At 32.3% G+C, this 22,341-nt stretch overlaps 2 protein-coding genes across 2 annotated transcripts; both read left to right on the top strand.

Moving 5' to 3' along the window:
* Positions 1-436: 436 nt before the first annotated feature.
* On the top strand, positions 437-3,885 carry LOC124534186 (charged multivesicular body protein 2b). Its single transcript, XM_047109895.1, has 6 exons — positions 437-666; positions 769-860; positions 1,051-1,167; positions 1,659-1,839; positions 2,524-2,630; positions 3,616-3,885. Exons 1-6 carry the CDS (start codon positions 633-635, stop codon positions 3,712-3,714), a joined length of 630 nt encoding a protein of 209 aa, XP_046965851.1. The 5' UTR covers positions 437-632; the 3' UTR covers positions 3,715-3,885.
* A 9,063-nt stretch (positions 3,886-12,948) lies between these two features.
* Positions 12,949-20,667, top strand: LOC124534354 (gustatory and odorant receptor 22-like). The gene is made up of 9 exons (XM_047110147.1): positions 12,949-13,059; positions 14,776-14,914; positions 15,027-15,277; positions 15,934-16,194; positions 16,631-16,758; positions 18,316-18,475; positions 19,301-19,372; positions 19,440-19,529; positions 20,532-20,667. The coding sequence occupies exons 1-9, from the start codon at positions 12,949-12,951 to the stop codon at positions 20,613-20,615; spliced, it is 1,296 nt and encodes a 431-aa protein (XP_046966103.1). The 3' UTR covers positions 20,616-20,667.
* Positions 20,668-22,341: the final 1,674 nt, after the last annotated feature.

Raw genomic sequence — 22,341 nt, 5'->3', positions numbered from 1 at the left:
TAGAAATTAATACCTAAGTGTAATATTGTTGTATTATATTTAAAGATATATTTATCCAAGTCAATTTCAATGGAAGTAGAAATAAAAATAAATCTCACATAGAGGAGTTAGCAATTAATGCGATTTCTTATTAAATCGTTTGCATTGTGCACTACTAAGAGTTTATGATTATTACATCTGTATTTAAAATACAACACTATTACACTTCACTACTATATATCCACTTTAATATTCAACATCATCCGAAATATATATATATCCGATAGCAGTTTCCTCGACGTTCATAACGCCATTTTTGGCAAATCCATAGTAAAAATCATAGATTAATGAAGCTCTCGACCAATGGAATCGCGTCATTTTACTGTGAAATCTTATTTAAGTAGGTTGGAATAGAGAATATATCTATAAAAAATAGTAAGCATAATGCATAGATAATACACACTAGCTAGCATAATATTAAATGTCAATCTGACATGTGTCACTGTCATCTACACAAGTCATAAGATTGATTGTATGATTACAATTTACAACATAGTTTTTTTAAGCTATTAGTCATAACATTATTAATAAATGTTAATTGTTTAATAATATATGTTTGTATCTATTTCACGAATAACGTGTTAAATCTTAAAATGAATTTCTTTAAAAAGGCGCCTACTGTTAAGGGTAAGTATTATAACGAAATCTACAAACACAGTTGTGAAATGGTATAAAATAAAAAAATAAGAAATCATAATTTTGTATATCATTTTAAATATTAAATTTCAGAGCAACAAAGACAAAATGATCGTGAACTACGTAAAGCAGGCAGAGATTTGGAGCGAGATAAAGTAGCCTTAGAAAGGGAAGAAAAGAAATTGGTATGATAGTTTTCCTCCTTATTGTTATGACTAGATCTTTCCTACATATTTATGCAAGTAATTAAAAAGTATAAGTATTATGATATAAATTATTAACTCTGCAGAACTTGACTTAAAAAAATATAATAAAATATCCAAATTTCGAAAGTGACCTAATATAGTCTGCCCACTAATATGTTTAATATTGTAGGAAATGGAGATTAAAAAAATGGCAAAAGAAGGAGACAATGAGGGATGTAAAATACTTGCTAAACAATTAGTTCAACTCAGGAAACAGAAAACAAGAATATATACAGCAAACAGTAAGGTAACCAAAATTCAGACTTACAAAAATTACTTGTATTAGTGTTTAGTTAGATGCTATTAATGAATGGATAGCCTATTCCAATTGTACCTATGTATGTATTTACTTAAACAAAAAAACAGTTTTCACACATCCTATTTTGCATTACTATAATTATTTAAACTCTTGTTGAATTATTTCCTCCTTATTGATGTGAAATGATGATTATTAGTGCCTATATTTGTGGTTACCTTTAGGTTTCTTAATATATAAATGATTGACTGACAGCAATTATCCTAAAATCAACATAACTATAAAAGATAAAACAAAGATACAGAAAAATAAAATGAATAGAAATAAACGCCACCAACATCAAAAATAATCTATTTCTTTTATTCTGAATGTGCATGATTTAAAGGCCATTAAAATAAACAATTCTTCTATCACATTATAGTGTTTATATTATTATTTGTTATTTTTAAGCATTTAGTAATTGTTGTTTGATAACATTACAGATAGCTAGTGTACAAATTCATAACAAGGCAATGGGTGCAAATGTTGCTATAGCGGGAGCTATGGGTACCACGGCCAAAACCATGGGCAGTATCAATAAGATCCTAAATCCACACCAAGTTGCGAAAGACATGGAAGCATTTAAATATGCCAGTGCTAAAATGGATATGACGGACGACATGAGTAAGGGAATCATATTATTTCCTATAGTTTTTATGCGCATAATGTGTAGTACGCCACAACGTAGATGAAGCATTGGCAAAATTCGTAAATCCGATTACCGCCGATTTACACAACCAATAGAAATAGCTTCCTATCGCGCCATTCGATGCTATTCGTCGCTATAGATACTCGCGTCAGTTCAACACGAGAAAGCAAATCGACGACTCAAATAGACGATTATAGGTTAATACACGTCATTACGTTTTGTGTAAAGATCATATTCACATAATAAATAAATATTGTCAATTTGGGATAGCATACATCATTCGGATGTGATCAGTTTTTCGATTTAGGCCGATGCTACATCTAAGTTGTGTCATAATATACTTTACTGTAAGAAAAGGCTGATTATTGAATTAGGTCTATACTTATATACCCTCATAATGGCAGTATTATACCAAGATAATATTTCATCTCATAGAATTGGTTTTATTAAGTCAAATATAACTTAGGAGAAAGTTAGCAAGTAAAAGTTAATAGTTGAAATTGTTAGAGCCAGCAGATTATGTTATACATCAATTCTTCCCAACTTGAGGATTTTAGTATTTGCAAATATATATAAAATGTTACTTTTACATAGCATGCTTAATGAAAAAAAAATTAAAACTTTATTTATTTTTGTATTAATTTTAATATATGTTTTAGTTTCTGACACATTGGACGATATCATGACTGAATCTGGGGATGAAGAAGAAACTGAGGGCATTGTGAACCAAGTGCTTGATGAAATAGGCATCGAAATTACTGGAAAGGTAACTACTTACTTTAATAATAAAATTTATCCTAATAAGTTTGAAGAAAATATCTTGTTTCTATGGCTTCTATTAATATATTTAAGTTAATTATGAGTTAAGCTAGTCATGCCTTTGTATGGCCAAATGTAAAGCAATACACAAAAATAATATAATGTTGAAAGATATGTTATGTTTATACCACATATACATACATTTCGTATATATAAGTATTGTTATCTGTGTTTCATAGCTTTGATATAGTCGTATCTGTCCACTTTTATTATAGTAAAAATAATAACCAAATCCTTATAGAAATAAATATCGTAATCAAGTAAATAACACAAAATAAATACTAAGAGCCAGAGCAGACAGTAAACATCAACTAAGCCAATTAAGTACAACAACAACAACAACAGCCTGTAAATTCCCACTGCTGGGCTAAAGGCCTCCTCTCCTTTTGAGGAGAAGGTTCGGAACATATTCCACCACGCTGTTCCAATGCGGGTTGGTGGAATACACATGTGGCAGAATTTCTATGTCACATGCAGGTTTCCTCACGATGTTTTCCTTCACCGCTGAGCACGAGACTAATTATAAAGACAAATTAAGCACATGAATCAGCGGTGCTTGCCTGGGTTTGAACCCGCAATCATCGGTTAAGATGCACGCGTTCTAACCACTGGGCCATCTCGACTCTAGCCAATTAAGTAATTGCATATTATATCTCATAGGTACTACATTTATCTATAATGCTATAAAAAGCGAATATTTAAGTTATTTGATACAAGTTATCGCCCGTGGCTTCGCTCGTGTTTAGAGTGTTTGTTGTCATGTGTTAGGGAAAAAAGTAGTCTATATCCTTTCTTGGAGTAGAAGTTTGCTTCATACTAAATTTCATCACATTCGGTTTAACGGTTTGGTCTTGAAAGAGTTACATTCACATAAGTAATATGAATATATATATATAATATTATAATACAATTGCATTGTTTTTAATTTTCAGGTTGCAAATGCACCTTCTGTATCACGTAATAAGGTTGGTGAATCTACATCAGACATCGACAAAGAACTGATGGCTCAGTTAACGAAACTAAAGTCATAGAGCTTATTCAATAAGCATTTAAATATATGTATCTCAAATAAAAAACAAAAGTTACACCGTCCAATAGACTCAAAGAACAATACAATGCAACCATTTTAAATGTTTTGGCAGTTAACACTTGCCTGACGATAATAAAATCCCTATTAATAAAAAAATGTAGCCGTGTTTTGTTTATTATTACCAATATAACTTATTAAAATACAAAAAAACATTATTTTTATAAATAATCATCTGAATTATAATAACATTGACTCAATATAAGACAAAAAACATATTTCTAGTTAATTTTGGTTATCAAGTGTTTAAGAATAAATACTACCATACTTTCGGTTTACTTAAAACAGTTAATTGTCAGTACAAATGCCCTAAAATATTAAAATAAAGTATGGTAATTGTAGTTTTAGAGATGTTACTTTTGTTTTGAATGTGTGTTATATATATATAAAGAATTATGTATATTTTAATATTGATTTAAGATTTGAGGTTATGAGACACAATGTGTCAAGTAATTAAGATGATAAATTACAATTAAATCTCATGAATTAAATATGTATTTTCTAATCTAAAATCTAAACATTGTCAGAAAATATTTCAAACTCTGATTTTTCAGTACCTGTGCTTTAATAAACGATTATATAAAATTGTATTTAGCGTTAATTTTTTTTATACTAAACATACAAATGCTTTTATTTAAATCAATCTATTTATGCACATTATTATTAACCCTTTTCTAAGATAAATTAATTTCAAAACAGTAATTTTTTCATAATTAGTTTCATTAACTTTAGCAATATTTGTTTGTATATATAAGTGTTTTATATGAGAAAACTGTGATATCTTTGTATTTTGATTAAATGGTATCAGGAATGTTATGTATTATTGTTTTTTATTAACCGACTCCAAAAAATGGTGTTCTCCACTAGACACAAACTTTAACACATACATCAATGATGTTCTAGTAAACAGATATGTTATTAACGCGCAAAAAGTGAAGACTAGAAAACGTCCCAATTGTGACGTTTGCCTTTAGTCGTTTTACGTAGTAATACGTTGTAATACATCATAATTACGTAGTAATACGTTTTGCATAACTAAAACATCTAGTTATCACTTTTACTTATCGTTTTTTTCAAGCTATCCTTTTTACTTGTAACGAAATGTAAAATAAACAGTCCCTGGCGCGGCACACTTTTTTCTGTTGTTTAGTATCGATATAACATATCTGTTTATTAGAATATCATAGACATACATGTAGTTAAAGTTTGTAGTCCCGCGATTTGATGATCTCAAAAAGCACTGTTCTTTCCTTTCTTACTATCCAATAAGTTTTTTTTTTATATATTGAATCCAAGGGAAATTGCACGTATGAGAAAATGATTGGACAGATCTTTTTTTGTTTTTTATTTTACAACAATATCTCGCGATAGCAGATATGAAGAAATGATTTAGCGCTCTGAAATTTGTAGCGTAAAAACCCCAAACTGTATTGACTTTAAGAGTATCGATTTTTTTTTTATTTCAGATAGGCTAACGTAAAACAGAGGGAAACCACCGCCCAAGACATTGGCTCTAAAATATTTTATCTCTTAGTGAATGTTGAAGCGTCACCTACCTTTCAATCTAAGATATTGCAATATCTTTTGCTCGTGTATTTCAGCAACACCAGCTCAAATGCAGTCAATACATAATGAGTGGAAGTTATAATATTGCAGTCAATACATTGTTACGAGAGTAACCTTAGCCTTCAATACGGTGTTATGACATTTGATTCTATATCATAATTTATATCACATTATTATTGCATATTATTAATATAGCAGGAGTTATTGAATTTACTTTATTGTATACAATTATTATTGTAATTAATTGATCAATAATTTGTAAAACTGTAATTAATATTATTTTATATGGTATAGCATTGAATACTGGCATGTAACACTATTTCTTATTTTAAATATGATAGAGCTGTCATTATAAAACAATAGGACGATAGCGGGGCATTGTAACAAAAGATAGAGAGATTATAGCATCATTGTAAAACGATAATATTATTTTAGCCATACCGAACTACTGGAATTACAACATAATGAGTGGAAGGTACCTAAATATGAAAAATATCAAAACAGACTCAAATGCTCTTTCCATGGGAAAAAAATCGATCTCCTATAAATTTAATTATATAGTGTATATTAAAACTCTTTTGATTAATTTGCTTGTACTCGCAGTTCGAGGTTATTAAAACAAACTACTACTTACAGTATTTACTAATACATACAAGTTCATACATTTTGAAGGGCATGTAAAATGTATAGGTACTTAACTTACTTGGTAAACCTTTGTGCGAACTATTATAGGTAGCTGTGGGTTATGTTTCGACATCAGGAATAAGATATATATTGGAAGAAATCTAACATATATTATTATACTAGCTCTGTGCCCGCGACTTCTTACTTGTTTTTTATATAACAAAAAAAAATGTAGCTTAAGTTACTCCTTATTATATCATGTCATGATTTTTAAATAATTTTAATTGAAGTAATATTATTTAGTACTGCTTTAATTTTTAAATACATTGTTTTTAAATTAAATAACATTTTTAAGTATTATTATTGATTCGGTTATCGACAACATATTGGTGCAAGCCCGTGCCTTCCTCGGGTGGCGTGGCGTGGTGTGGCGACTGGTACCGCCTGGCACGAGAAAAGAACACAAGAGGATTGATTGGGAACGAAAAAGAAAAAAAGGACATTCTTGTGAGAATAGTGGTGAAGACTAGTTAATTTTAATATAATAAGCGGATACTTAGTATTGTATCAAGTGATAAATTAATATACTGAAATAATTAAATGTTACGTAAGTAGTTTTATTACACTTCAGAAGTGACACGGACCGGATAAAAAGGTATGTTTAAACAAATATTATCGAGACATTTTGTCTGTGAGGATGTTGTTTTAACGCCCACAGCGGTAAATTATACACCATTAATTAGTTAATGAATTTTTAATACTGTCAGCAGACAAATAATCTTGATATAGCTTATTTCTTTTTGAATTAAGCTGTTGACCGGCTTATTAAAATATTTAACATAGAATATATATAATAAAAAAATGATGATATATTTTTTTTTTATTCTTATAAATAATCTACCATTCTGACTACATATTTACTTGGTTAATAAATCGCAATGCTGATTTTCTTTTTCTGTGTCCATCTACTAATAAATTATCTTATTGATCTCTATTCTCTTATTCTCTAGTCTTAAAGTATTATAGAATCGGATAATGTTAGGGGGTGAACTATGTTTGTTCATCGGATAATGTTAGGGGGTGAACTATGTTTGTTCATCGGATAATGTTAGGGGGTGAACTATGTTTGTTCATCGGATAATGTTAGGGGGTGAACTATGTTTGTTCATCGGATAATGTTAGGGGGTGAACTATGTTTGTTCATCGGATAAAGTTAGGGGGTGAACTATGTTTGTTCATCGGATAATGTTAGGGGGTGAACTATGTTTGTTCATCGGATAATGTTAGGGGGTGAACTATGTTTGTTCATCGGATAATGTTAGGAGATGGACTATGTACATATGTAGCTGAGCTGAAATTATTGTTGTTTTTGCACATAGTATGGTAAACAGATTACGTCTCAGATAATATTTATACGTTTTAGAATTTACTGGCAATGTCATCTGATCATGAAGCGGACACGCCGCCGGTTATGCCTCCAAAGCGACGGCGGCCGAAGAAGGCGAGCAAACGAAGGCGAAGGAACTCGTCTTCTTCGTCATCATCCGCTGATGAGTCTTCACCGCGAAGGACGCATAAGCTATCAAGCAGGCTAACCTCTAGGGACGTGCTGAAATTTCTGTCCAAATGGAAGGGAGAGTCAACAAAGAATAATTTTGGTAGTAACAATAATTTTAATAATGTTATTCCTGAATTTGACCCGTCCTGCAGGACCCAAACTATTGATTGCTGGCTGCGAAAAGTAAACGAATGTGCCTCTATATACGGTTGGGAAGATAAGCAGACAATACACTACTCTTTACAAAAGCTAATTGGTCTGGCTAAGAAATGGTTTGAGTCTTTGCAGACGGTCAAATTTACTTGGGACGAGTGACAACTGAAATTACGCAAGGCATTCCCCAGCGACGAAAATTACGGACGTCTCTTGGAAGAAATGTTAAATCGCACATCACGTAATGATGAGAGCTTGCGGGAATATTTTTATGACAAATTGGGTTTGTTAAGTATGTGTGAAATTACTGGTAAGAAGGCTGTTGATTGTATTGTGTACGGCATAAGCGACCGATCTGTTAGGAATGGGGCACAGGCTCTCAATAGTACGGAACCAGAAGATTTGCTTACTTACCTTTCTTCCCAAAAACCACAACAGGCTATAATTTACAATAATAGACCGCGTGAACGCACATTTCAAAAGCCCAACAACTCTGCAAACACCAATACGGGTGCCAGCAACTCAAATTTAAATTCTGTAATTTGCTACAATTGTCGCGTTAAAGGTCATCCTTATTTTAAATGCACTAAGCCGCTAACAATATGCAAACGTTGTAATCGGGTAGGACATGACAGCGACCGATGCAGGCTTGACTCCTTAACATCCACAAATCGTAATTCAAACAATAACATAGAGAATTTTGAAAAAAAAAAAAACTTTAAAAATTGACACAACTAATGACCCTAATAGTAAGTTCTTCAAAACTATCACAATCAATTACCATTCTCTCAAAGCCTACATAGACTTCGGGAGTGAATGTTATTTTTTGCGTAAAAGCGATGCAAAGTTTTTGAAACTTGCACAAAATTATGACAATATTCCAATTGTAAGAGGGTTTGGTCAGTCTTCTGTAGTACCTTTGTACAAAACCTTTGTTTCTGTGAGGGTTGATGACATTGAATCGATTATCGAAGTATTAGTGGTTGATGACGCGCACATGCAGGTATCTGTGATTATTGGACAAAACTTTACAGAACAGCCATTCGTTACAGTCTTAAAGAATAGTGACAATCTGACATTCTATCTAAGTCCTAATAAAAATCCATTTGATAACGATGAGGATACATTAAAACTTTACGTTACCGATACCACTAACATTTCGAAAACCGGCGTTGTCCCTGTGCAAATAGATCATGATTTTACCGGAGATATTTTTATTGGGGGCTATAACTCAGTCGAACCACGAAAGGAATACCGGTTGTTGCAGGGCGCTTACCGTATTTGTTGCGGCAAAGGTGGGGTCATTATTTCCAATCTGTCCGATAGTACTTTAACTTTTGAAAAGGACGCCTTGATATCTAGAGCAAATCCCTTTGTTGAACGGCCTGCTTACCAAATTAACAGGATTGTAGAGAATTTCTCTACGATAGAACCCCTCAATAAAGCCGACATTAAGATTGGACCAGGTCTTGACAATAGTCAAGCAAATGCGCTTTATTCGTTACTTCAGGAATACCGGGACTGTTTCGCTACTAACTTGGGTGAGATAGGCTGTGCTGTTGACGTGGAAATGAAAATTGATCTCGTGGATAACAAACCGATTGTTTACCGACCCTACCGCCTATCTCATTCCGAACGTGAAAAGGTCAGAGAAACAGTTAATGAACTTGTACAAAACAATATCGTTCAAGAGTCAAAGTCTGATTATGCTAGTACAATTTTAATGGTAAAGAAAAAAACCGGTGAGCAGAGACTATGTGTAGATTTTAGGGCATTGAACAATAAAACAGTCAAAGATAGGTTTCCTCTTCCTCTCATTGATGATCAGTTATCTAATCTTAGTGGGAATACCTTCGTTACCACCCTCGATCTCGCATCAGGATATTATCAGATCCCAATGGCTCCAAGTAACCGACATCTCACCGCCTTTGTCACGCCTGATGGGCATTATGAGTTTTTAAGAATGCCCTTCGGACTCGCTAATGCGCCAGCCGTCTTCCAAAGGATGATCAACAAAATTCTCGGTAATAAGCGATTTGAATATGCGTTAGCCTATTTGGATGACGTGCTGATACCATCAAAGGGAGTGGACGAGATGTTTTGGCGACTAGAGGAGGTGCTTAAAATTTTTAGAGAGTTCGGATTAACTTTGAAGCTCTCTAAGTGCCGTTTTTTCGATGCCACAGTTAGCTACTTGGGATATGACATTTCCTCACAAGGCATGCAACCCGGTGAGGCTAAGATAACAGCGGTCAAGGGATTTCCCACACCTCGCAATACACACGAAGTTCGTCAATTTCTTGGCTTAACTGGTTATTTTCGCAAGTTTATAAAAGGTTATGGGGAAATCGCTCGACCGTTGACTTCTATTAAAGAAAGAGGCAAAATGGCAGTGGTCTGAGATCGAGAACCAGGCATTCTCCCTTTTGAAGGAAAGTCTTGCTAGTCGTCCTGTTTTGGCCCTTTATGACCCAAGATTGGAGACCGAATTGCATACCGACGCCAGTTCTGTTGGCGTAGGGGGCATATTGATGCAATGGCAGAAAGAATCGCGTGTTTTAAAACCAGTAGCATATTTTAGTCGCCAAACAACACCAGAGGAGAGATATTTGCACTCCTATGAGTTAGAGACCCTAGCCGTCGTATGTTCTCTAAAAAAATTTAGGATTTACCTTTTGGGCATACCTTTTAAGATTTTCACCGATTGTGCTGCACTTAAAACGACACTAACAAAAAGAGATTTAATTCCGCGTATAGCGAGGTGGTGGCTGCAAATAAGCGAATTTGATTTTAGTATAGAGTATCGACCGGGGGTACAAATGCAGCATGTTGATGCTCTCAGTCGAAATACCACTCTGCCCGCGAACTCAGAGGAACATTTATCCGTTAACATTTATTCTATAGAAAAGTACAACTGGCTTATAAGTTTACAAAGAGCAGACCCCGACATCTCGCGTATTTCGCACATTCTAAAACCGGAAGACGACCTAGAGGGCCGGGATATTCGCAAAAGTTACTAAAACGCTAGAAAGGATACAAAGCAATTTCTGGTTCCCAAAATTGAGAAAATTTGTAAAAAAATATGTAGCGGCTTGCTTAGAGTGTGCATACAATAAAGATACTGCAGCAAAACGAAAGTCTGGACATTTATACCCAATTGAAAAGGTTAATATACCTTTTCACACTGTCCATATGGATCATTTAGGGCCATTTGTTCGCAGTAAGGATGGTAATACTCACATTTTGACCGTAGTCGTCGCTTTCACAAAATACGTGTTCAAAACCAAAACCACTATCAAAGTCCTTGAGAAAATATTTTATGATTTCGGTATTCCGGCAAGGATAATATCTGACCGAGGTACTTCTTTCACGTCGACAGCCTTTAAGACCTTTTGTGAGGGACAAGGAATTAAGCATGTATTGAATGCGGTCGCTTGTCCCGGAGCCAATGGTCAAGCCGAAAGGTTCAACCAGACTATTCTTAATTCACTAGCGGCAGACAGGATGAGACCCTGGATACATATAAAGGCTTTGGAGGTATATAATTCAGACAATAACAGTTCCAGTGAGCATAGTGATCGCAATAGCGCTTGAATGTATGTGTACAGGGTCTTATACTAAATCCATGTAAATATTTTTTCTGTAAACAATTATTTTTGGTACAGCGTGTGTTTTATTAAATGTAAAAAAAAATGTATGTATATGTTCATATGTGTGTGTATGTGCATATATATGTATAAATTACTCACTGTATGATCTACACACATCTGTTGAAATAAAAACAAATATAAATGTAACTATAATATGTAATGTATGAATTAACACAAATGATTTATTCCAATGTAATCGCTCTATTTTTTTATAATTATTTCAAACTATCAATATTCAATATATAATATGTTTATAAATAATTCGATTACTAGCTTAATTGGCGAATGTCATGATTTGTTTTATGTAGGATTATTAGCGCGCTAACCTTTGAGTTGTACTCTTAAATTTATGTATCATTATTATATTGTGTAGAGTTAAGTTTGTGTTGAGAATTGAGCTAAGTGTTATGTGGTTATATAATATAACAACCAATTATTGTCATATATTAGCAAAGGGTGTATTTATATATAAACTATAATGATTAGCATGTCGTGCGCCGGGAGTCGGCACGATGTCGGATGGCCGAATGTCATGATTTTTAAATAATTTTAATTGAAGTAATATTATTTAGTACTGCTTTAATTTTTAAATACATTGTTTTTAAATTAAATAACATTTTTAAGTATTATTATTGATTCGGTTATCGACAACATATTGGTGCAAGCCCGTGCCTTCCTCGGGTGGCGTGGCGTGGTGTGGCGACTGGTACCGCCTGGCACGAGAAAAGAACACAAGAGGATTGATTGGGAACGAAAAAGAAAAAAAGGACATTCTTGTGAGAATAGTGGTGAAGACTAGTTAATTTTAATATAATAAGCGGATACTTAGTATTGTATCAAGTGATAAATTAATATACTGAAATAATTAAATGTTACGTAAGTAGTTTTATTACAATCAGTTATTTACTAGTGAAAGTCCTGTCAAAAGTTGAGTGGGCTATTTTAATTTTACAAACAGACACTTCAATTTTCTTATATGTATAGATTATTATGACATCTTAAACAAAATTCGTTAAAATATCCTGCAATTGTGTTTTTTTGTCATATCGCTATATATAGATCATAAATTCACCTTTGATTAATATAATTATAAGTTGACCTAGTTAGTAATAAGACTGACGAACTTTAACTGACGAATCTATATAAATGAAAAATATGTTTCTATCTTTCGTGTCTATGGTTTTCTAAACCGACAAGTTCCTAGTTTAAACATTTAATAATGTTTCTTAGTATGTTTGTCCGTCCGTAAAAAATCAACGGAGACTTATTCTTATAGTGCGACGGCGAGTTTGGGTACATAATAAATAAGAAATCAAATAAAATATAGCAATAATAAACTTTGTTGAAAGTACAAAATGTTTATTAGGAATTAAGTAAGTAATACGTCCAGAATATAAAATCGACAAAACACAACTTGGTAATGACTTTTGCCTACAGTCGTTAACTATAGAACATTAAAATTCAGAAGCTTCCGCCGTTGTTTGCTTTCAAATTTAATGTAAATATGCCGCGATATTTAACGCCTTGTTTACTTATTCGATAACGTCACCTTGCCTATATAAGGGACGCCCATTTATTAGCCTCTGACATTTCATCTGCGCTTTTCAGAGAGAATTTTCACTCAAACATGATACCTGACCACTTATTTGATGAGGGAATAAACAATTCTCTTTTAGGTAACGATATGAGACACGTCCAACTGAATAAAGTTATTTATGAAAAATCTCAAAAAGATTACGTAAGTGAAAATTGTATTTTTTATCGTTTTTAATTCTCTATACAGGTAATATAATAGACGATACATCGTAGAAATGTTCAAGTATTACTATTGATTATCTAATGTTTGGAATTTTAATTTTTATTATACATATACTTTTAAAAAACTATTGTGTCCAAAAAAGGGGATTCGATGTTTTGACTACCTACCCCAAGTCTGTGGGATATCGCCACACACTCCTCCCTGAAATTTATATGGGCAGATATATTTTTGGATTTTTATGAGTTCCCACTTCCCAGAGAGTCCCAGAGAGTCAGATATTAAAATGAAGACACTCTCCGAAATTATGCCAGCGTAGACCTAAATAAAACTATCATTGGGTGTGTCATGAGTCGATGATGAGAACGCATTACTGGTTCGAATGCTGTGGCAGTGGTTAGCTTTGGCTTATGCCAATATAATAATAATAAATAAATAATGCCAATAAGTGCCGATAGCAGCAAACCATGGCAATGATCGATCTATCCGTCAGAATGAACATAATCCTCTATGTAATATAAATATACTGGGTTATTGGTAATTCGACGTATATGCGTTAGGAGGTGATAGTTATCACGTTCTATAGTTTTTTTCAAATTTTGTCAAAAATACAACTTCAAAAATTTATTTAAAAAAAAGGATCAAATAAAATCAATTTTTTTCTTTTGTTTTGTAAGAACGATTAAACACTGGTGGATATTTGCAAATATTTAAACAATAATTATCTTACTTAAAAATCTTACTTACTTAACTGACTTACTTAATACAAATTTAAAATTAAATTTAAAAACAGAAACAGTTCAATAGCTAAATTATAAATAAGACATTTTGTAATATAGCCTAAATAAAGTATTAATAAGCGAATTCGAGAAACTCTCTATAACAGAGCACAGCCCACACAGCATGTTCTACAGTGAATAATGCAGAATTCTATACTTACCATTATCCTTACGAAGAAGTCCCTAAAAGGAAGGTTAATAATTTCCTTCTTTTTATACATTTTTGGAAAGCTAAGAAAACGGTTATGTTTTTAAAATAATCTGCAGGTCGAGTTCCATAGTGATTTTTTTAGTTTTTTAGGCATTTTTGAGGAAAAAATCAAAAAAATATTGAAATTATTTCGTTTTTCGTCCCGCATTTTTAAATTTCGACCGATAATTATTGTTTAAATATTGGCAAATATCTAGTGTTTAGTCGTTTTTATAAAACAAAAAAAAAATGATTTTAATTGATATATTTTTTTTTAATAAATTTGTGAAGTTGTATTTTTGACAAATTTTGAAAAAATCTAAAAAACGTGATAACTCAAAAACGGTTCACTTTTGGATAATGCATATGGGGGTTAAAATTATTGCAAATAGTCACCCCTATCACATCCTTACGTATATACGTCGAATTACCAATAACCCTGTATATTATGTATTTAATACTATATTTGCACGAAATATTCTCGATAACTGAAAAAATACTGAAATCAAACCAAATCAAGTTTGATATTTCCAAGAAGCCTTAATGAATATTGTTTCGCAATACAATCTATGCTATGCTCAAAAGCAACGCGTCTTAACATACTGTGTTTTGTCAAAGGTTTTCATATATGTAGACGATTTAAACCTGAGGACGTTTTTGCTATTTTTTCGTAATCGCGGAGGTAGATAATATTTATATTTGAATTTTCATTATAGATTTTGTGTACAGGAACGAGAACAGCGTAACCTGCTCTCGTCACAAGATGGCGACACTTGTGAAATACACGATCAATTTTACAGAGATCACAAATTGCTCTTAGTGCTATTCAGAGCTTTAGCTGTTATGCCTATTACTCGATCCAGGCCTGGTATGAATTTTAATACTACATATTTGTTTTTCTTAGTATATTATCTTAAATTCCAGATTATCGAAGTTAATACTTATTGATATACTATTAAAAATGTTATAATTAATTTCAGGTACAATAACATTTAGCTGGAAATCTCGAGCGACTGCTTATGCAATATTTTTTTACATAGTAACGACTGTTATTGTTCTCATAGTTGGCTACGAACGAATTACTATACTACGTTCCATTAAAAAATTCGATGACTACATTTATTCCATTCTATTCGTCGCATTTCTGGTCCCTCATTTTTGGATTCCTTTCGTCGGATGGGGCGTCGCACATCAAGTAGCCATTTATAAAACGAATTGGGGAAAGTTCCAAGTAAGGGCCGAATTTTTTAACTTAGTTACGATTCTTGTCAACTAAACTTACACATGGCAGAATAACGTGACTTAAATTTATCTCGTATACAACATAGACAGTTCAATAAACTTAAAAAAGGCAGGAGGCTCATAACTTAGAAGTCTTTACATTTTTTGAATATTCGGGTAAACCTCCTTCATAAAGATTTTCAAAATTATTTCCTTATTCGAAAATGTTTTAAAAAAAATAGTAAATAAGTTTTGGAAGGAGTCGAGAGGGCCCAGTGGTTAAAACGCGTGCATCTTAACCAATGATTGCGGTTTCAAACCCAGGCAATCACCGCTGATTCATGTGCTGAATTTGTCTTTATAATTCATCTCGTGCTCAGTGACACAACACATGTGACAAATTTCATAGAAATTCCTCCACATGTGTATTCCACCAACCCGCATTGGAACAGCGTGATGGAATATGTTCCAAACCCTACTCCTCAAAGGGAGAGCAGGCCTTTAGCCCAGCAGTGGGAATTTACAGATAGCAGAGCAGCGAGTAAGCAGACAAAGGAACTCTTCAATAAATGCCAACAGAAACTGCATTTGCTGCTATATTATTATTATATGCTATATAAGAATGTTTTTCTTAAAATGTCATATTTATTTTCCTATTGTTTTTAGGTGAGATATTATCGGGTTACTGGCGAAAACCTGAAATTTCCAAACTTGAAAACTATTATAGTACTCATCAGCGTTGGCTGTTTGCTTTTGGCTATTTGCTTTCTTCTTAGTTTATGCGCTCTACTGGATGGGTTCCTGCTTCGACACACTACGGCATATTACCATATCATAACCATGATAAATATGAACTGTGCTTTGTGGTATATTAACTGCAAGGGAATTAAAATCGCATCTCAGAGCCTGTCAGAGTGTTTCCGAAGGGTAATTAATTACAAGTACAAACGCATAATGCTATTACTATACTATATTTGCTTAAGATAACAATAAATAAAACAGAAACGGAGTCAGTACTGCCTTTTATAATACCATCTCGTAAATACAGTGATAATAGATGTAATTCATCTAAATTAATCTAATTACATTCTAATTAAGTATTATGTATGTATTACATAAATAAATATTTCGTATAAAGAAGAAGAAAAACAATACAAAATAATTAACACAGTAAGAGAGAACTTTTAAATATCTAATAAATAATATAATAAATAAAATATGAAATGATATAAATTTAAAGACTTAAATAATTAAACTTTAAAAATGTAACTAAAGATGTCGTGTACTGACTTATTAAAATAAAATATATCAGAATATCAAGTAATAAATCTTTAAGCTAACTAAATTGCTGTTTGATCGTCAGGACGTGTACGTTGAATGCACGGCGAATCTTATATCAAGTTACCGTTATCTCTGGCTGAATCTATCAGAGCTCCTGCAATCACTTGGGAACGCATATGCTCGTACCTACTCTACATACTGCCTGTTCATGTGAGTATTTATTTGTATTGAATATTGCATGTTTAAAATAAATAAATAATAATAATAAATAAATATGAGACAACATCACATACATTACTCTGATCCCAATGTAAGTAGATGAAGCACTTGTGTTATGGAAATCAGAAGTAACGAGGCTAACACAAATACTATATTGTCTTGGGTCTGGCCCAAGACAATATAGAAAACTAATGGTAATCTACATCGACTCGGCCAGGAATCGGACCCGGGACCTCAGAGTGGCGTACCCATGAAAACCGGTGTACACACCACTCGACCATGGAGGTCGTCATTTAAAAACATATAAGTAGGTACATATGCGTTACAAACCATACTATAGTCTGAAAATTTTAATGTTACTTGTAACAAAGGTTGATAGTAATGTGCCACCCACGCGTATGTTAAGATCGATGAATTGATCGCAATAATATATAACAGTATCAATGGATCTAATTCCGTTTTAACGATCAATAGGGATGAAAAATAGAAATAAGCAATTCCTAATGCGCAAGACATACAAAGATATGCAAAGATAAAGCGTAACACATTACACAGACATAACCTCATAATATGTACGAATGTTTTTTTGTGTAACTTCAAAATATTTTGTCTTATTATGCAGTGTGGTAGTGCAATTATTGTATAAATTTTCCGAATATAAGTATTTAAGTATTCTATTAATCAAATGTAATAAGTATAATAGAAGAAGTTTTGAGAAGGCTAAAACATGAACACGCTTGGTAAGGGCGGCATTCGGGAATTTACGTCATATTTTTGAATCGTCGGTCGCTTAAAATCACGCGTAGTGCTCGGTGAACTGAAACCGAATTCGAATGAAATCCGATGAATGCAGGCTGCCCAAGTCTGGGATGGTTGGCGTTCAATGGGGAGGCTTTCGTCCAGCAGTCAACAGATAAAGCAATAAAATGGTCATAATTCATTTTGGTTCAGAGATAGCCTGGGGCATTAGTATTTAAGATTAAATTTAAAAAATTGAATGTCGCGGATGGAATTGCAGAAAGCAGCTATTTGCTGTATAGGTATTCTGGAAACATTTATTTAGTATTACTATGGTTCACCATCGTTTAAATCAATACATAATACTTAAACTTCGTTAAACAAATACATATTTGCACAGCATTGTTACAATGAAGATACAAATGATTTCTTAGTTAAATGATAATCCAAAATTCTGTTGTAGGTACATAATTACTAACACAAACTAATTTTCTATCACTAAAATTTTAATGTTTTGAATCCCCTAACTTAATAAAAAAAATACAGACGAATTGATAACTTCCTCCTTTTTGAAGTCGGTTAAAAAAAGATACCATTATTCCCTGTCCTCTCAAATAAATTTTCTTAAGAAATTGCGTCGATACAGGAATAGCTGTAGCCTGTATGTCTTACAGCTGAAACTATAAGGCACGGAGACTTAAAATTTGGAGCAGACGTTAGTTTTTTTGTAGACGTACACGTCGTAAAAAAAATATTATCATAGATTTTATTACTAGAACAGGTTTAATATAATTGACTGCATTTATTCAGGTTTTTCAATATAACGATTGCGGTGTACGGCGCGCTGTCGGAGATTGTGGATCACGGCTTCGGATTTAGTTTCAAGGAGATGGGCCTTTTCGTTGATGCGCTTTACTGCTCTACCTTGCTGTTTATTTTCGCTGATTGCTCTCATAAATCAACGCTTAAGGTAAATAATTAAGTCATATCTCTCACCCACACGGTGGGATATACGTATTTACTAGCAACTCGACCCGGCTTCGCACAGCTACAGAGTTGATATTAAATGTAGTAAAGAATGTACTAAATGTACTAAATTATCAGTGTTTCTTAACTATATCGTCCACGTATTATACATATAGTATACAAAAACCTTCCTTTCGAATCACTCCATCTATTTAAAAAACTACATAATCTGTGCGTAATTTTAAAGATAAGCATGCATATGCAGCGGTAAGCTACTTTGTTTTATACTATGCAATGAAGATACATGGTGTCAGACAACTGGGTTACAACCCGCGCTTTACTTGAGAAGACATGAAACGTATTCTAACATGCTACTTTAATGATGATTGAAGGATTCCATATGTGATTTTCAGAATTTTGATCAAACACAATAATTGAGTAATATAGAGTTGAGTAAGTGAGAAGTGTTCTTGATAAATATTTTCTAGTCCAAATGAAAAGACTTGTGCTTCTTAAACAGAAACGACAGATGTTTCAATCTCCCGACGCTTAAACTGATACCCTTTTTTATAAAAACAAGCCTAAAATGTAATTGTAGTTGTTTTTTAAATGTTCTTCTAAAGTTATTCTATTGAAAATTATTACCATGTTAACCTTCAATTATATCATTATTATAGTCTGTGACCATCTTATGTCTGTCTAGCTAGACTTGCTTTTAGAATAATTAATTAAAAAAAAGAAACAAAAGTACAAGAAGCGTTTATCACAAGCGATACAAACGCTTTTCTTAAATTTTCACTATTGATTTTTTACGCTTTTCTATTAAAAGGTAGCAGCTGGAGTCCAAGATACCTTACTGTCAATAGACGTCTTATCAGTGGATCGACCAACTCAAAAAGAGGTAAGACATTCAAAATTGTAATGTTGTAATTTTTATATAATAAATGAATGTTATTTTCTTTTGGTAGATCGATCATTTTATTCAAGCGATAGAAATGAATCCAGCTGTTGTTAGCCTTAAGGGGTATGCACATGTTAATAGAGAACTTTTAACATCGGTAAGTTATTCATGTATTACAGTTTAGTTCGATAGTTTGTAGTTACGAGTAACATGGAACAAAATAATAGACTGCATTTATACGATATAGTTATATCCTCCCGAAATTTAATACAAATTGAAACATATGCATGACCAAAATTAATAAGTTCGGTTATTTATTTATTTATAGTTTTTCGAAACACCATGAGCATATTCACAAATTCTAAAAACTATGAAATAAATTAATGTACGGTGTGATAAACAACTAAAGGCATTTACATTATAAATATTAAATTACAAAAAAAAAAAAAACAAAACACTACACTCCTACATTAATATATGTTTAACATAACAAAATTATGAAAGAACAAAACATAATAATAAATAACTCCGAATTAAAAAGAAATTTAAAAAAAAATCTTGACACTAATTCAGCAAGGAGTCTAATTTTTTAGAGGTTATTGTTTATGATAATCTAATCTCTATATATTATATAGGCATATGGAACTATAAAAAATAGTAAAGTAGTTTGAAAATAATATTTTTATCTTACGTTCTGAATAATAATTGTTATAAAATCATAACATTATCCAAGAAATTATTACTCTTGACATTATTATAAAAGGTAAATTATACACTAAGGCGACATCAACAGTAATGGAGTCCGGTAATGAAGCTGAAACTGAAAGCCACGCAGTACTGTGACACCAGACACCGACCTCGACTTGTCCGGACTGAATTAAGAATTATTTCGACAGATCAGTCTTACAACATACTTAAATAAAGTATTCATTTTAATCAACTTAACCATGCCAGTGGTTAGAACGCGTGCATCTTAATTCTTAACCAAGCACCACTGAATTTTCATATGCTCAATTTGTTGTCACATTGGAACAGCGTGGTGGAATAAATCGAAAAAATGTCATTTCTTTCCTTCAAATTTATTTGTTTTTTTTTTATTATATAATCTTTGACTTTACGTTTTGCTTTTAGTGATTATTTATTGTATTATCTGTTTCAGGCCATAAGCATGATTGCTATTTACCTCATTGTTTTGCTACAATTCAAGATTTCACTACCGAAGGATCTGTCTACGAGCGGTTAGTTACAAGGAAATTTAAATATGGAACATCTCTGTCAGACCACTGATAACTCGACTAGCGGCACAAACAAAAATTCATTATAATGAATATTAGTAAATATCAATAGTACTTCACTGCAGACTACTTTAAAATAAATATAAAATGTTACGTATTTTATTTTATATTATAAAAAATGTTTTATCGTAAGATAATGTACTTATTTACCAACACTCTATGAACACATACTTACAATTCTACATTTTTTTGAATGTACATAACACAGGTTTTATCCTGTGAACATTAATTATTTTTAAATTACTTTTTGTTCGAAAGGAGCCTTTAATAAATCAAGTAAGCACCACTGAGTTTTCAAGGTGCTGAGATTGTGTTTACAATTAATTTAATATTCTAGAGTAAAGAAAAAAGTTTATCTATCAGAATATATTCAGAACAGCGTGGTTTATTATAAAGCTCTGACTCTTTTCTATTTTATTTTGATATAAAGCTGTAACGCTGGACGCATTGAGCACTGCACTTGATTTAACTTTACTATACACACTATAATTAAGTTCACAACTAAAACAGTTTATATTTTTTTATGTTATAGGTTGGCGGAGCATATGGGCCACCTGATGGTTAGCGGTCACCATCACCCATAGACAATGACGCTGTAAGAAATATTAACTATTCCTTACATTGTCAATATGCCACCAACCTTGGGAACTAAGATGTTATGTCCCTTGTGCCTGTAGTTACACTGGCTCACTCACCCTACTATAACAGTAGGGTGAGTGAGGCGGTAGAATAACTGATGAATGGATAGTACACAATATGTATATGTAATATTACTGCAAAATATATACACCTGAAATTTTTTATAGTTGCCATAGATTGCGCAGACAGAATAAAAAATACTATTAAATGTGATAACTACATATGTATATTACACGTTAGTGAGTCTGTAAAATTAATAATTTTTCACAATATCAGTAGCAGTATAGGGTACATTAAAAGTTATGCATAATAATAATAATGTGCGCTGTATTAGCTTACGCGTAATGTATCTTTATATAATAATAATAATAAAGCTTTATTATTTCATACATGCCTACATTATAAAAATAATAATTATTATTATTGTAGTAATTAACAAATAGATCTTTAGTGGTATAATTAATTTTAAATAAATACATTATAATAATAGTTGTAGTGCATTATTAGACCTTTTAGTTTTTTTAGTCGCTATACGCTCATCCTTATATTAACACGGCAACTTCAAATTGGGTTACATTTTCTGTACTAAGTTTCATGTCAACGAATACAAAAAAAAAGTTAAATACTTTAAAATCATAATTATTTTAATGAAAATATGTTCCTTAGTTTAAATGATGATTTGTAATCCAGACAATGAAGCAACACGCATCAAGCAATGTAAGTAGCATTACTTGTGATGTTATATTACAAGTAAGGCTACATTCACACAGCGGTCTGTTTCGGAAGTTCGTTTTATAATACACTTTTTATTTCGATGATGTCGTAGGTATGTATTTGTACACACGAGCTCACACATACAATGGCCCGTATAACAGGTCCATCAGTCATTGTTAAAAATGGTTCTAGAAATACAATGTGAACATACACTCCAGTAGCGACGGTTCCGTTTAAAATAATTCTGAAAATATGCAGGCCCGTCTTTATCAAAGATGCACGTTATAAAAAACCCCGGCTGACATACATTAGGGGCCTCAC

This window comes from Vanessa cardui, chromosome 12 (assembly GCF_905220365.1).
Source record: "Vanessa cardui chromosome 12, ilVanCard2.1, whole genome shotgun sequence".
Classification (NCBI taxonomy): domain Eukaryota; kingdom Metazoa; phylum Arthropoda; class Insecta; order Lepidoptera; family Nymphalidae; genus Vanessa; species Vanessa cardui.
This window is presented reverse-complemented; position numbering and strand designations above follow the sequence as displayed.